At 37.4% G+C, this 13,360-nt stretch overlaps 1 protein-coding gene across 1 annotated transcript in view; it reads left to right on the top strand.

Annotated features, from left to right (window-relative positions):
• The window catches only part of LOC149555785 (uncharacterized), a 308,737-nt gene that overhangs the window by 213,323 nt on the left and 82,054 nt on the right, over positions 1 to 13,360 (top strand). The window contains exon 2 of the mRNA XM_089829532.1: positions 11,214 to 13,074. Coding sequence (XP_089685658.1) covers positions 11,279 to 13,074 — 1,796 coding nt within the window. The 5' untranslated portion in view covers positions 11,214 to 11,278. The remainder of the gene's footprint in view (positions 1 to 11,213; positions 13,075 to 13,360) is intronic.

The raw sequence follows: 13,360 nt of genomic DNA, 5'->3' as shown, positions 1-13,360 counted from the left end.
CATGCACACCCAGGAAGTATTAGCAATTATTGTAACTTCATCTAGAGACAATGCAATGAAATTATAGTCTTTAATTGTGTCCTTCATATCTTCTTTTTCAACTTGTACAAGACATCTAGCCCATTCCCACCTGCTATGTACTAACCAGTGACTGTTTGAATAGTTCCAAGTTTTCAAAAAGTGCAATAAGGTAGGAATTGAAGGGTAGTCCATCATAGGACGTCCTCTACTCAATATATAAAACACCACACTTAATTGAACTAATTTTCCAATATTTTGCACTGACATTGCTTTCCCAATGAAATCTTCAATTGAATCTTTTACTACAGAATGCTTCTCCCATACTTACTAGTGTAACTTGTATATTTCGGAATTCTTGATATGAAAATAGTTCTCCTTTTTATTCCAAGTTAACATGGATTTTTCAACTCCATCTATAGTTTCCTTCTTGTAAACTTTACCAACATGCTTTTCTATGGTATCAATTTTAAGCTACAACCTCTTCTCCTTCTCTGTTATCTCTATACAAATCTTCCAGCTACATTCTATAGGAGGCTCACCATTAATTGGACTGGGCACTAGTTCAATGAACTAGTACTTTTCCCCCCATTCTAAATGAAAATTTCTTTTGGACAAATCCAAGCGAGATCAATCTTTCGTCGATTCCAATTTTCTTTTCCCCTTTTGTGCATGAAAATAATTTTTGGAATCACTTTTGGTTTTCTCACCTGATTGTTTCGGGACTGACTCCAACTGTATAATCTCAATTTGTGACTCCCTACTTAGGGGAAGTGCCTCCAAATCATGTTCAATTTTTTCCTCGACTAAGATATCAGGTTTACCAACTTGAACTTCAATACATTTTGAGGGTCCAACTTGTGATGAATCTCCTTTTTCAATAAGCACTGGAGATCTAACTTGTGAATCTTGTAGATTGCCAACATTTCCACCACCAAAATATGCCATTATGGTTTTGTGTTTTGGTAATGGTGGCCTCTCTTGGCTTTTAGGGATCCTACTAGAACCCCTGTTACTCCTCTTGTTTGACATGGAAAACCGATAAAGGCTGCATAAAATATATCAACTTAGTTGTTGAAAAAAAGACAACTACTTAGACTACATTTAATAACAATAATACGATTCATTCTAAAAAAATGGGTACTATTGCTATGGTTCTATAGTCTACAGTACTACCCAATATAGTTCACAAACCCATAGGGTATATTAGCATGTGAGATGTCCAGTCACTAGTGGACATTGGACTATAAAACTTTAAAAAAACCAGTACCAGTGGTCTAGTACCACTATTGACATTAAAAATAAATTAAAAATTACCTACCTTTTACAAAAACTAGGGTCTATGAATCAATGGCCAATGCACTTAGCACTCTAAAAGTTTGGTAGCAATAAGAAATGCCAGTCTCTAGATAAGAAAATAGCAAATTGTGTAGAATAATAATATCTTATAGTCTAATCTAGGTTGTCGAATTAGGTGGGATTAACAAGTGGGAATGTCAAATGCAGGAAAAATGCACCTCCCTATGCAAGCCCACAGTAGGAAATAGTTAGCTAAATGGGACTAGTGGTCAACACACATCTGGAAAATGGTTGGCGACACCCAACCCAAGGAAAATTATTTGGTTGTAGTAATGGCAAAAGAACATGGGCCAATAAGAAACAACATGCAAAGGCTGGCGATATGTTTAAAATAAATGTATCCAAAATGTATATTGCATTGGTGATTGGACCGATATTTTTGACCAATCATATTATAACTAATGGGCGAGTGCCCCAGGTGTTGGACCCAAATTTGATAAATATCCAGTGATACAGTTGACCTATGTTGCATGCACTATTCATAAAATGATGATTGGCTCATTAGACAGGATTGAAAAAAGGAAAAGATTTGTCACTAAAGTAATCCCTGGTACTAACACATAATTCTCTGCAAGTTTAAAAACAATAAATTCAGCCAAGAAATTCATAGCAATCAAGGTGGAGAAACTGCAAATGTATTTTAAGTATGAGACTATTTTTTTTTTGAATAGTCCCTTCCTTATATTAAAAAATATATAATAATGTTACATGTTCACAAAAAAAGGCGTTGGGGGATACAAGATCACCCCGTAAGTTCATATGACCATTAGTCAAGAATTAGCTATTCATAAAAAAACTATAGAAAACAACAGAAAACAAAGAAATCCTCAAGCTGCTAGCGCAACACTAGTTGAGGAAGGAGAATCCTTATCATCAAAGTCCCACTCAAAAGTGGGGAGAGTAGATGGCTTAGGGGGAGCCCAACCGTCATCCGTAGCAACAACATTATCTTTGTCTTTCTCTCCCTCAAGCCTAGGAGGAGAAATGGCTCAATTCAGCTAGAGAAACACTCACTTGGGGTCCAAGTAAGTAGAGGGCCAACCAGTAGTAGGAGTAGTAGGAGGAGCCATTAGGGGCCACCCCGAACCATACCTCTGGGGAGGCGAGGCCGAGTGGTGCCGATCATTGCAACCTCCAAAAATGCAACACCGAAAAAAAGTACCACTACTAGGAGAGTGGTACTATTGAGAATGAGGTGTGTGTGAGTTGTGAGCTGAACTACTATGTCCTCGATGGTGACCATGAGGAGGGGTATAGTTGCTGGGGACCAAATTTGATGGAACACAAGCAACCATATAGTGGGCATTTCCCCAATGACCCAAAAGCTCCTATAAGTGCACCACCTCCATGGCCACTTTATCCATCTATATTTAAATATACAACATGAAAATATTATAAATACATGTTTTAGAGTACATAGCTACATTAATGTCAAGTGTGTTGTGATCATAAATGACTGCATTGTGATCTTTCCAAATGGTAAATAAGATCTCCAATCTGAAAGCATGCCATATCTGGGTGTATTTGAAGGGAATCAAAATATTATCACCCAAAAGAACCATATGCCAAGAAAAAGGTTTTGGGTAGAAGGGGTGAAAGAGATCATAGATCCATTGCCAGTAACACTGAGCCTATTAATTGAATCAATGAATGTGCAAAAAGGACTATGATTGACCACAAAAAGGGCAATGAGGATTAGGAACTCCTAGATGCCACAACCAGAGCTAAAAGGTAAGTTTTTGAAAAGAATACACTGGGTGAAGTGCACAATTTTGGGTTTAGTAATGGTGTGCCGCATAGTAGAGAACCTATGACTCCTAGTGCAATGCAAATATTGTGAATGAAAATGTTGGTTGAGAACATCAACCATGGGAAGGTGAGGAACTAGCCATTAGTAACCCAACCTAGGTTTATAGCCAGTTACTAGAGTGTCTGGATACCACTTCCAATCTTTCCACCAAGGGTGAGAAGACTAAATGCCCACTTTGTGTAGCAAATGTGAAGGCACCGCAAAAACTAGAAGATCAATAGTTTGTAGAGCTCGATGAGTGAGCTAGAATTGCACTCATATATCTTCCCATGACCACAAGCTCAGAGTAACTCTGGAGAAAAGATCTTTAGGGGTCCTTATACCACACTTAAAAAAATGCAGAGCACTAGCCTTGTGCACCATAGCTAGGGCAACATCTTGTATAGAAAATAAAGATTACCACCAGAGATCATGTTCGTTCAAGGAAAGCCCATCTTTGAATCCATTTTCAACCCAATGAAGCTAGGGCTTAACTACTTCCCAGGCTTTCCAAATACTCTTGGCAACAAAAGTACCCAATCCCCCTCCAAGCTAGCTAGTGAACTGGAAAGCTTGAAGAAATGCAATGCCTTAACAAAATCTTGTAGGCTTCATTGTCGGAAAGATCTCAAATCACCCATTTGGCACATAAAGTAGTACCTTGCTTATGGGTGGACAACAAGCCAAGGCCACCAGACTCCTTGGGAAGATAACAAAATTCCTAGGCAACTCTATGAAATACCTGGTGAGAAGCATTTGATGTCCAAGGAAGTCACGTAAAAGGTGTTCAAGTTTGAGGTATGAGACCTTTGAGAGAGCCCAACAAGACAAATAATAAACATGGGTGCTAGCTAGCACTTTAGAAAAAATCTAGAATTTTCCTGCAAGTGAGAGAGGTTTGGTGATCCAATACTCTAGCTTCTTCTCTATTCTGGCAAGAATTGCATTCTAGATCTCAATAGCTGAGGCTTGGAATGTGAAGGGGATACCAAAGAAATGAAAAACATCCCCATGTTTAACCCACTTCCATTAGTATTTCTTAAGCCAAGTAGGATGAGGAAGGTAAGACTATCTATAACAAAGAGTTTTGTGCCACTGAATGACAAACCCTAAAGTAAGATAGAATGTGTCAAAACATTGCAAAGTGGAGGCAAGATTCTCTTCATCCTCAATGAGAGCGAGGAAAGATTGATCTACAAAATGACCATTCACAAGCTGGTTAGGGGAATCCAGAAAGGAAATACCTCGAACCCTTCTTTGAGAGATGGCATTTGAAAGCAAATACCCAAAACCTCTTGTTGCTAAGACATATAATGAGGGCACCAGCTGGTAGCCTTGGTGAATTGAACAATAAAGCCCAAATGCTTGAGACTGATGGTCATTAATGGAGATGCAAGAAGAGGCATCTCCAAAGAGAATTTGCACTGACTGCAAAAAGGTAGTGCCAAACCCAAGAGTCCGAAGCATGGCCAGAATGAAAGGCCACTCAATCCTATCATAAGCTTTACCAAAATCAATTTTGAGAAAGATGGCCTGTTGCTTGGAATGATGAGCCCATTCCATCCCTTCCCACACAACAATTATATTATCCCAGATATAACGAGACTTGATAAAACCCATTTGTTCAGGGAGAATGATTTGAGGAAGAAGATGTTGTATTTTGAGCGAGAGAGCCTTGGCAATGATCTTTTAGGAAACACTCAACAATGTGATGGGCCTCCAATTGAAGATGTCTTTAGGGTCACTTGCCTTAGGTATGAACTTAATATTCCCTTTTTTAATAAGATTACCCAAAGAACAAGAATTGTATGCCTTGATATAAACCTTATGCAGGTCTGGACCAATCTCATCCCAAAATGCTTTGTAAAATTCACAAGGGAAGCCATCACAACTAGGGGTCTTATCATTTTCCATGGAGAAGATAGCTTCCTTGAGGTCCTCTAGAGTGAGCTTCTATTCAAAAAATGCATATTGTTCTGGAGCAATTTTTTTAGATGTGAAAGCCAAACAAGCCTACAAGGATTGGTTCCTAGCCACCGAGGGAACCTGAGCTATGAAAACTTTTTCATAGTGGCAAAAAAAGGCTTGAAAGATATCAGGAAGCTCATAGAGGGTATGGTGACCCTTCTGAATGTGCTTGATCCCCACCATAGAGTGGCATGCCTCAATCCATTAAAAAATTCCTTGGAAGCTTGATCACTAATGTCTAGCTAGTGAATGTGGGCTTTGAATTAAGCTTCCCAAGCAACATAATTGTCTGCAACTTTTTTTTGATGGTGAAGGTTGGCAAGCCGAACCTAGAGATCCATATCAAATGGATTCATAGCAAGAGCTTCAGTGGCCATACAGAGATTATCGATAGTGGCCTCATAGGATCTCTTGTGGTATATAGCCAATTGCCTCCCATAAATGCAAAGAAACCTGGTAGTACGAGTGATGGTGTCATTCCACCACTGGACCAACTTAAAGGATGAGTGGGGCCTAGGTTCAAGGTTCCAAGTTTTAAAAATATGGACGGCGGTGGGTAGATGGGACAACATAGAAGTATTAAGGTAAAATTGAGTTCTACAATTATGAGGAGGGGCAGAATGCCAGGTAATGGAGAAGTGGATGGGAAAATGGTCCGAAAGAGTCATGTCAAGGAGTGACAAGTAGCAAATTGTGTGAGAAAAAAGAAAAAAATGACTAAGCAAAAATCATAGCATGGTCCAACATTTTAAGGACCCTATTAGCTCCCTCTTGAAAGTTGGACCATGTGTACCAGACACCATCAATACAGTGACAATGAACATTGGGATAAAAAGGACCCAACTTGTTTTACATGAAGAACCACACTTCTTGCTCACTAGCTGACCATCAAAAAGGTAGAAGACCTAGTTTATCAACAACCAACTGAACTATATTCAAATCCTTGTAGAATAACCAAGTGGAAAGTGGCAAAGAATCAACTAGCCACCTCCACAAGTGTGAGCACTCAATTGTATCATTAGAAGCATAGATATTGACAATGCCAAAAGAATGATTTTGAAAAGACAAAAAAATCCAAACTACTCTCTACATGGGGTCAGAACCATGAGAAATAATAAAAGGAGAAAGTTGAGGAGAGAGGAAAGTGACCACACCATCTCAACAAGCTTCATGCCGAGAAGAAAAAATAACACCATCTAGCCATATCACATGGTAAGCTGAGTTGAGAAGGAACCTAGAGATTTTATCTTCTTGCAAACATAGAACATCAATATTGCCAAGCCTACACTTGGTATCATGAATAGAATACTTTCTAGGGAGGTCTATTAGCCCCCACACATTCTATGAGAGAAAATTCATCATAAACTAGCTTGCATATTCTCCTCATCCTCAAGTGAGGAAAAGCTATTATGTAAGAAAGCTATTAGGAAAAGCTATTATGCTTGAACCTAGGTAGCTTGTACAATTGACTTAGCTATCCCCTATGATGTAGGATTTGAAACTAGCGGTGGTGGCATAACTAGAGGAGCCTCTAGTGTTGAAGGCACAAGAGGAGCCACAAAGGAATTGGGTTGGCTAGGTTCTATAGAAATAGTGTTTGGCTTAGCATTGCCCCTTCCTTTCTTGACAACCATTGTCCACTCATCTTTTTAATAGCTAGAGCTAGCTTGGGTTCTTGCACTAGAGAGTGATTGTGCTTAAGAAGAGGACAATCCTTAATCTTGTGACTTGTAGATTCATAGTGAAAATAAGTATTCATGAGATTCAAGTAAAGAACCTTTTGAGATCCCTTTAAGGTCCCAATAAAGGTCAAGCTCAATACAGACCCTCCGCTAAGGATGGGCATTAAAAAAATTTTCCAATTCCACGCAAATGACTTTGCCCACAATTTGGACAATTTCAGTGAGAAAAGACCAGAAAAGGATGGGCAACCCAGGGAACTCTACCCAAACTGGAACCCTAAGTTTGTGGTCATCTAAGATGTAGAAGTCTCAACACCATCTCTGGAAAATGAGTAGAGATGAGGAAACTATCCATGTCCCATGGCTGAAAATACTCGCAGCCTAGGAGGGGTTACCAAAATGAAACAAGAAAAAACCCTTGGTGAGATTTTGAATCCTTTCAAGACAAATCCCTTGGGGAGACCAAGCTTTGGATACCCATTCACATAGCATGCTTTCAGATGGAGCATGACCCACAAAAAACCCAATAAGGGTTTGGGTTTCTAGCCATTGGCAATCAGATTCAAAAGTGAAAATATTTAGAACCAAGTCAGGAGAGGAATTACCTTGTGAAATACCTTGGGCACAAATTTGCATGGGCATTTTCTCAACAAGGCCATTATCACATGCAGCAGCAACTCTAGCACCAATAGTAATTGCTGGGCTAGAGTGGGCCACTACCATTATAAGCTAAAATAAAATCTCAAACTAAATGCATAATGACAAGTAGTAATGCACAAAGGGCTCAGATGCAGATCGTTGTTTATGAGAGTAATTTTGGTTAAACTATCATAGTTTATTTGCTCATTATATATATCTTTATCAAAAGGAAGTATCTAGGGTTTATATATATATATATATGGTCAATTGTAGTGAAATGTACGTAGTTTTAATAGTAATACAAAATATAATTTAAATAATAAATTTTATAGTTTTGTTATAATACTATATTTAGTAAAAATAAATATTTATAAAAATAAATTGTGTTTGATTTCTACAAAAATAATACTCATAAAATTATGAAAGGAATGTTAGTAAATTTTATATAGATAATTTTAAATATATTTTAAAAAAATTAAATTATCTACAAGTTTTTGTATTATTACTTTAATATAAATTTAAATGTAAATTTTATATTTGATATAAAATGATAACTTTCTAAGACATTCATTTGATTTCACTCTTATCTAATTATTTTATTAAGATTGTTTTAATGTGATTATTTTATTGAAAAAATATTCTTCAAATTACAGTTATTGCAACATGGATGAAGCCTCTGAAAAAGGCTCTTATAACACAAATCAATTTGAACCAATAATAGAGAAAATAAATATTTATTTCTATTAGAAAATTTAATAATTATGAATTTAAACTTTATGAAAACTATATTTATTTTGAAAACTAGAAAAATAAATGATTGTCATTGGTGGAAATTAATTAAGTGAAAGAGAAAAGTGAATAATAGTATTGCCTACGGCAAGTACAATAACATTGAAATAATTTTAATGAATAATTAATTTAATTTGTTTACCTAATAAGATTTTACAAATGTTTAGAACAAAAGGTTTAATTTCATTAAGCATAAACATTAGGATGGTTTATTACTTTGAACATCTTTAATTAAGGTTTAATTTTGATTTAGTATTAACATTATAATATATATTAGTTTATGATGGGGTATAATTCAATATCTTATTCAGTAAGGTTTAGAATTATTTATTTAAAAATAAATAAATAATTCCACACTAACCTTATCAAAACTAGAAAACTTAAGAAATATTTTTCCTCTTGTACCACGAATTCAATTAGCTTATACCTATATATATAATACACACAAAATTTTGAAAATAGTTGCCTCAGAACTGTTACTCTATGTCTATTATATATAGGTATATAAAAGATAGTTAGATTAAGTTGTAGAATTGAAATTTTAGTTAGCTAAATTGTAAAGCATGAATTCAATTTATCCATTAGAAGAACAAATTAAATGTATGTTTATGATGGCTAGCTGATTAGTAATAGGGGATGGCTTGGGCATACGTGGGCATAACACAAAATGAAGGAAAGAAATGTGAAAAGCATGTCTCTATCTTCTATTTAATACTCTAGATAATATTATATTTTACTTAGTTTTTATTTTCACTAATTCTTGCACTGCCTACCTATGTGAATGAACTTGTTGTCTTTAAACACTAAAGCTTCTGTACAATTCTAAATTTAATATTTAGAATTCTTGTTCTTGAATGTATGTACAATTAAAATTCACTATAGCACAAAAATCAATTAGTTTCCCAAAATTACATATTAGTGTTGTTAGTTTCAGGTAGCTTGGACAAATATTCATCCTCATGGGATTAATTGGCAAATAATTGTTAGATTTACGACAAATATTTGTTAAGTAATTGACTCCTTCTAGAAGCCATTAGTAACTTATTGGTTAGGTTTTTTTAATTGAGAAGCAACTAGAAATTTCTTAGTTAGGAAGCAAGTAGAATCTTCTTGGTTGAGTTGCCTTGATCAAGAAGCAACTAGAAACCTCTTGGTTAAGTAGTAAAAAATGGGGTAAAGGGAGGAATTTGGAGAATAGAATAGAACAAAGAACAACAAGAGGTTGTATATTAAAAAATTAGTTTAGAGTGATAACAAACAATCTTGCAGTGTTAGCAAGTATACAGTGATAACATTTGGAATAGTAGTGGGGAATATCAATAGGAGAAATTAGGAGGTTGTCTAAATTCTACCAGTGAGAGGCAAGGAATTTTGTATCTCTTGATTTGATGAAGTTAATATATTTTCCATCTACAGAATCAATTTTCTCTTAGGATTTTTTTCTAGGGATGACTTGTCCAAAAATATTGTGTTGTTTGTGTTGTGAGTTTCTTTCCATATTTTATTAATGAAGTTGTAGTTATGTTATTTTTCAATATTAGCTGTGAATTTACTTATAGTAGTTTAATAATCATTTATGATAGGAGATTAATAATTAGTGACTGCAATACTGTTAATTTTCACATGTTATCAAAGCAATGTTGAGGGTAGAAGAGTTTTGCCCTAGGAAAGAAATTTTGATCTCTTTAGATTTATTATTGCTTTAGTCCATTGAGATGGCTTTAGCTAGTATGAGAGATCAAGATAGATTGGATGGTGGGTCAAATTTTGGTGCCTGGAAGGCCAAAATTTCTTTATTGTTGGAAGAGAATGGTATCAAAGATTATGCTACCACTAGTATAGTTGTAACTATAGATGCTACACAACTTGCAACATATAAGAAGGATGATGCCAAAGTGAGGAGGATTATCCTTGATGGTGTCAAGGATCATAGTGTTCCACATATCTCAGAGCTAGATACAATGAAGAAGATGTGGGACACCATTTTGAATCTATACTAGAATGCTACCACCAATAGGAAGATGATTCTTAGAGAGAAGCTAAAGAATAACAAAATGAACCAGGGACTGTTAGGAACCTGTGTGTTCCTTCTGTTTATTTTGTTACAGTAGAGTTGTTGGACGCATATGCTTTGTAAGTCGTCCCGTGAGTTTATTTTATTATCCCACATGCATAGGTAGTATTACTTTTCTAGATCGTACCCAGTATATAAGAATAGGTTGAGGCCCTTGATGGGCACGGACGAATTTATTGTATTGAGCTTGCTCAAAGGAGGTTACCCCCTCGAAGTGGCCTACGATCAGTAGATTTATTCTGAGTTCTGCTATCACTTTGTATTCTGTTATTTCGAGCATTCTCACGATATTGCTATAAGGAGGTTCTTCTCATCTGGTATCAGAGCACTCTCTTGGGCTCGCTGGGTGGAAATTACATCAAATTTTTTTTCTGTCGTGGCCTTCAGGTTCCTCTCACTTCTAATATCTCTTGTTATTGCAATAATTCATTTCAGTTGTTCTGTCTGTGAGTAAAAAAAAAAAGAGTAAAAATTTTTCTGTTTTTTAGTCGTAGCTTCCTTGTTTGCTTTCTGTTTCTGCTCATACTTCCGCAGAACGTCTGCAATATCATTTCGCATACTTACTTCCTTGGCGACCCAACCCCAAATTTTACATATCAAAGCCCTAAATCCCTCATTTATCTAATTTTAGGGTTTGCCCTATCTTTTTCACCTCTCATCCAATCGCCACCAAACTGAGCCACAAGATTCAATTCCTCATTTTGCTCCCTTATCCCTCTTGGACTGTTCGCCTCATTTCGCCTCCCTACCCTTGAAACCCTCATTTTTCTTTTTCCCTTGTCCCCAGATAGTCTCCCACCACCCGTCGAACACCCATTTCCTATATGAGTTTTACCCAAATCCAAGTTTGCCGTAACTAAAAAAGTTTTTGTTTCTCATCTTCTACCCATTTCAGAAAAAAAAAAAAAAAAAAAAAAAAAAAAAAAAAAAAAAAAAAAAAAAAAAAAAACCCCTTGTTTTATGGTTGTTACGCGTACAGGAGCAAAAATCATGGAAGAGGAAATTGCATCCCTCAAAACCAGACTTCAAGATCTGGATGACAAAATTCTGGGTCTTAACTTTCAGCAGTCAGCCATGAGCCGAAACCATTCAGGAGATACTGGGTCCTCTTCTGGCAATTTCCGTGGACCAAAGCTTGATTTTCCACGCTTCGATGGTTCTGATCCGACTGGATGGATCTATAGGGCAGAGCAGTATTTCAGCTTGCATAATACTTTGGATAACCACAAAGTCTCCCTTGCATCTTTTCATTTGGAACATGAAGCTCTTCAATGGTTCCGTTGGTACATCAAGGCTAATGTAGGCCCAACGTGGAGCGAATTGTGCACCCTCATTTTGGAGCGCTTTGGCCCTAGTTCCTTTGATGATTTCACAGGAGCACTCACTAAACTGCGTCAAACAAGCACTGTAAGAGAATACCAGACAGAGTTTGAAAAATTAGCTACTCACACAGAGGGCTTGTCTGATGAATTCTTCCGTAGTTGTTTTGTCAGTGGTCTGAAGGATGCACTTCGCTCAGAAGTCAAAATGTTTCGACCTACTACAATGATGGAAGCCCTTGGGTTGGCTAAGTTAGCGGAAGACAAGATTAGTGCTCTACAACGCTCCAGATCTAATTTTGTTCCATTCAGAAATACAGGTTCTCACAACCCTCCAGTCATACCAGCTCCCAGAACTACTCCGATCAAGCACTTGTCTGAAACAGAGATGCGAGTTAGGCGAGACAAAGGGCTTTGTTATAATTGTGATGAGAAATGGTCTCGGGGCCATAGATGTGTTCAGCAAAAGCTCTATCTCTTGGATGTGGATTCTCCACCGGAACTGGAAGAATATGTAGATGCTCAGGAAACAGTGGATGCTGAGGTTGAGCCTCACCAGCCTGAACCTCCTTCCCCAGAAGCTCCACCAGAGATATCTGTCCATGCTTTGGCAGGAGTCACTACTCCACAAACCATGCGGGTCCAGGGTTTCTTCAAGAAGATCCCTCTTACTATACTCATTGATTCTGGTAGCACTCATAACTTCATTGATCCACGAATAGCCAAACAGGCTGATTGCTTTATCCATCCCTGCTCTAGCTTTGAAGTCATGATTGCCAATGGGGGCACTTTACCTTGTAAAGGGAAATGTCGCAATGTGCGTCTCTCTATTGGAGCTTATAACATGCGCTCTGACATGTTTGCCTTACCCTTAGGTGGTTGTGATGTGGTTTTGGGTGCCCAATGGTTACGCACTCTTGGCCCCATTCTCTGGGATTTTGCTGAACTTTGGATGCAGTTTTCAGCCGAGGGGCACCAACACACTTTGAAAGGCTTACAACCAGGGTCTCTCAGCATCATCAGTTCACACCGTATGGAAAAACTTCTTAAGAAGAATTCACATGGTGTCATCGCTCAGCTCCATTCCATTCAGATGCAGCCATCAGCAGTCTCTAGCACTCCTGCCGATCTCCAACACATTTTGGACAAGTATTCTGGTATATTTGCTGAACCTGTGGGATTACCTCCTTCTCGTCCAGAGGACCACCGTATTCAGCTCCTTCCTGGCAGTGTTCCGCCCAACATCAGGCCCTACCGCTACCCATTTCATCAGAAGACCGAAATCGAGATACTTGTCCGTGACTTACTGAAGCAAGGTATTATTCGCCCTAGTACCAGTTCCTTTTCTTCTCCAGTTCTGCTTGTTCGCAAAAAAGATGGGTCATGGCGACTCTGCATTGATTTCCGAGCACTTAATCATCTCACTATAAAGGACAAGTTTCCCATTCCAGTTGTTGATGACCTTCTTGATGAACTTCATGGGGCTCATTTTTTCTCCAAGTTAGATCTTCGTTCTGGGTATCATCAAATTCGGGTTAATGAGGAGGATATACCTAAAACTGCCTTCCGCACACATGATGGTCACTATGAATTTTTAGTCATGCCCTTTGGCCTCACGAATGCTCCTTCAACATTTCAGGCAGTGATGAATAACATATTTCGACCATACCTCCGAAAATTCATTCTGGTCTTCTTTGATGATATCCTCATATATAGCAAAACT

Source organism: Cupressus sempervirens, chromosome 5, assembly GCF_028749045.1.
Source record: "Cupressus sempervirens isolate cs-2001-9-10 chromosome 5, ASM2874904v1, whole genome shotgun sequence".
In the NCBI taxonomy this organism is placed as follows: domain Eukaryota; kingdom Viridiplantae; phylum Streptophyta; class Pinopsida; order Cupressales; family Cupressaceae; genus Cupressus; species Cupressus sempervirens.
This window is presented reverse-complemented; position numbering and strand designations above follow the sequence as displayed.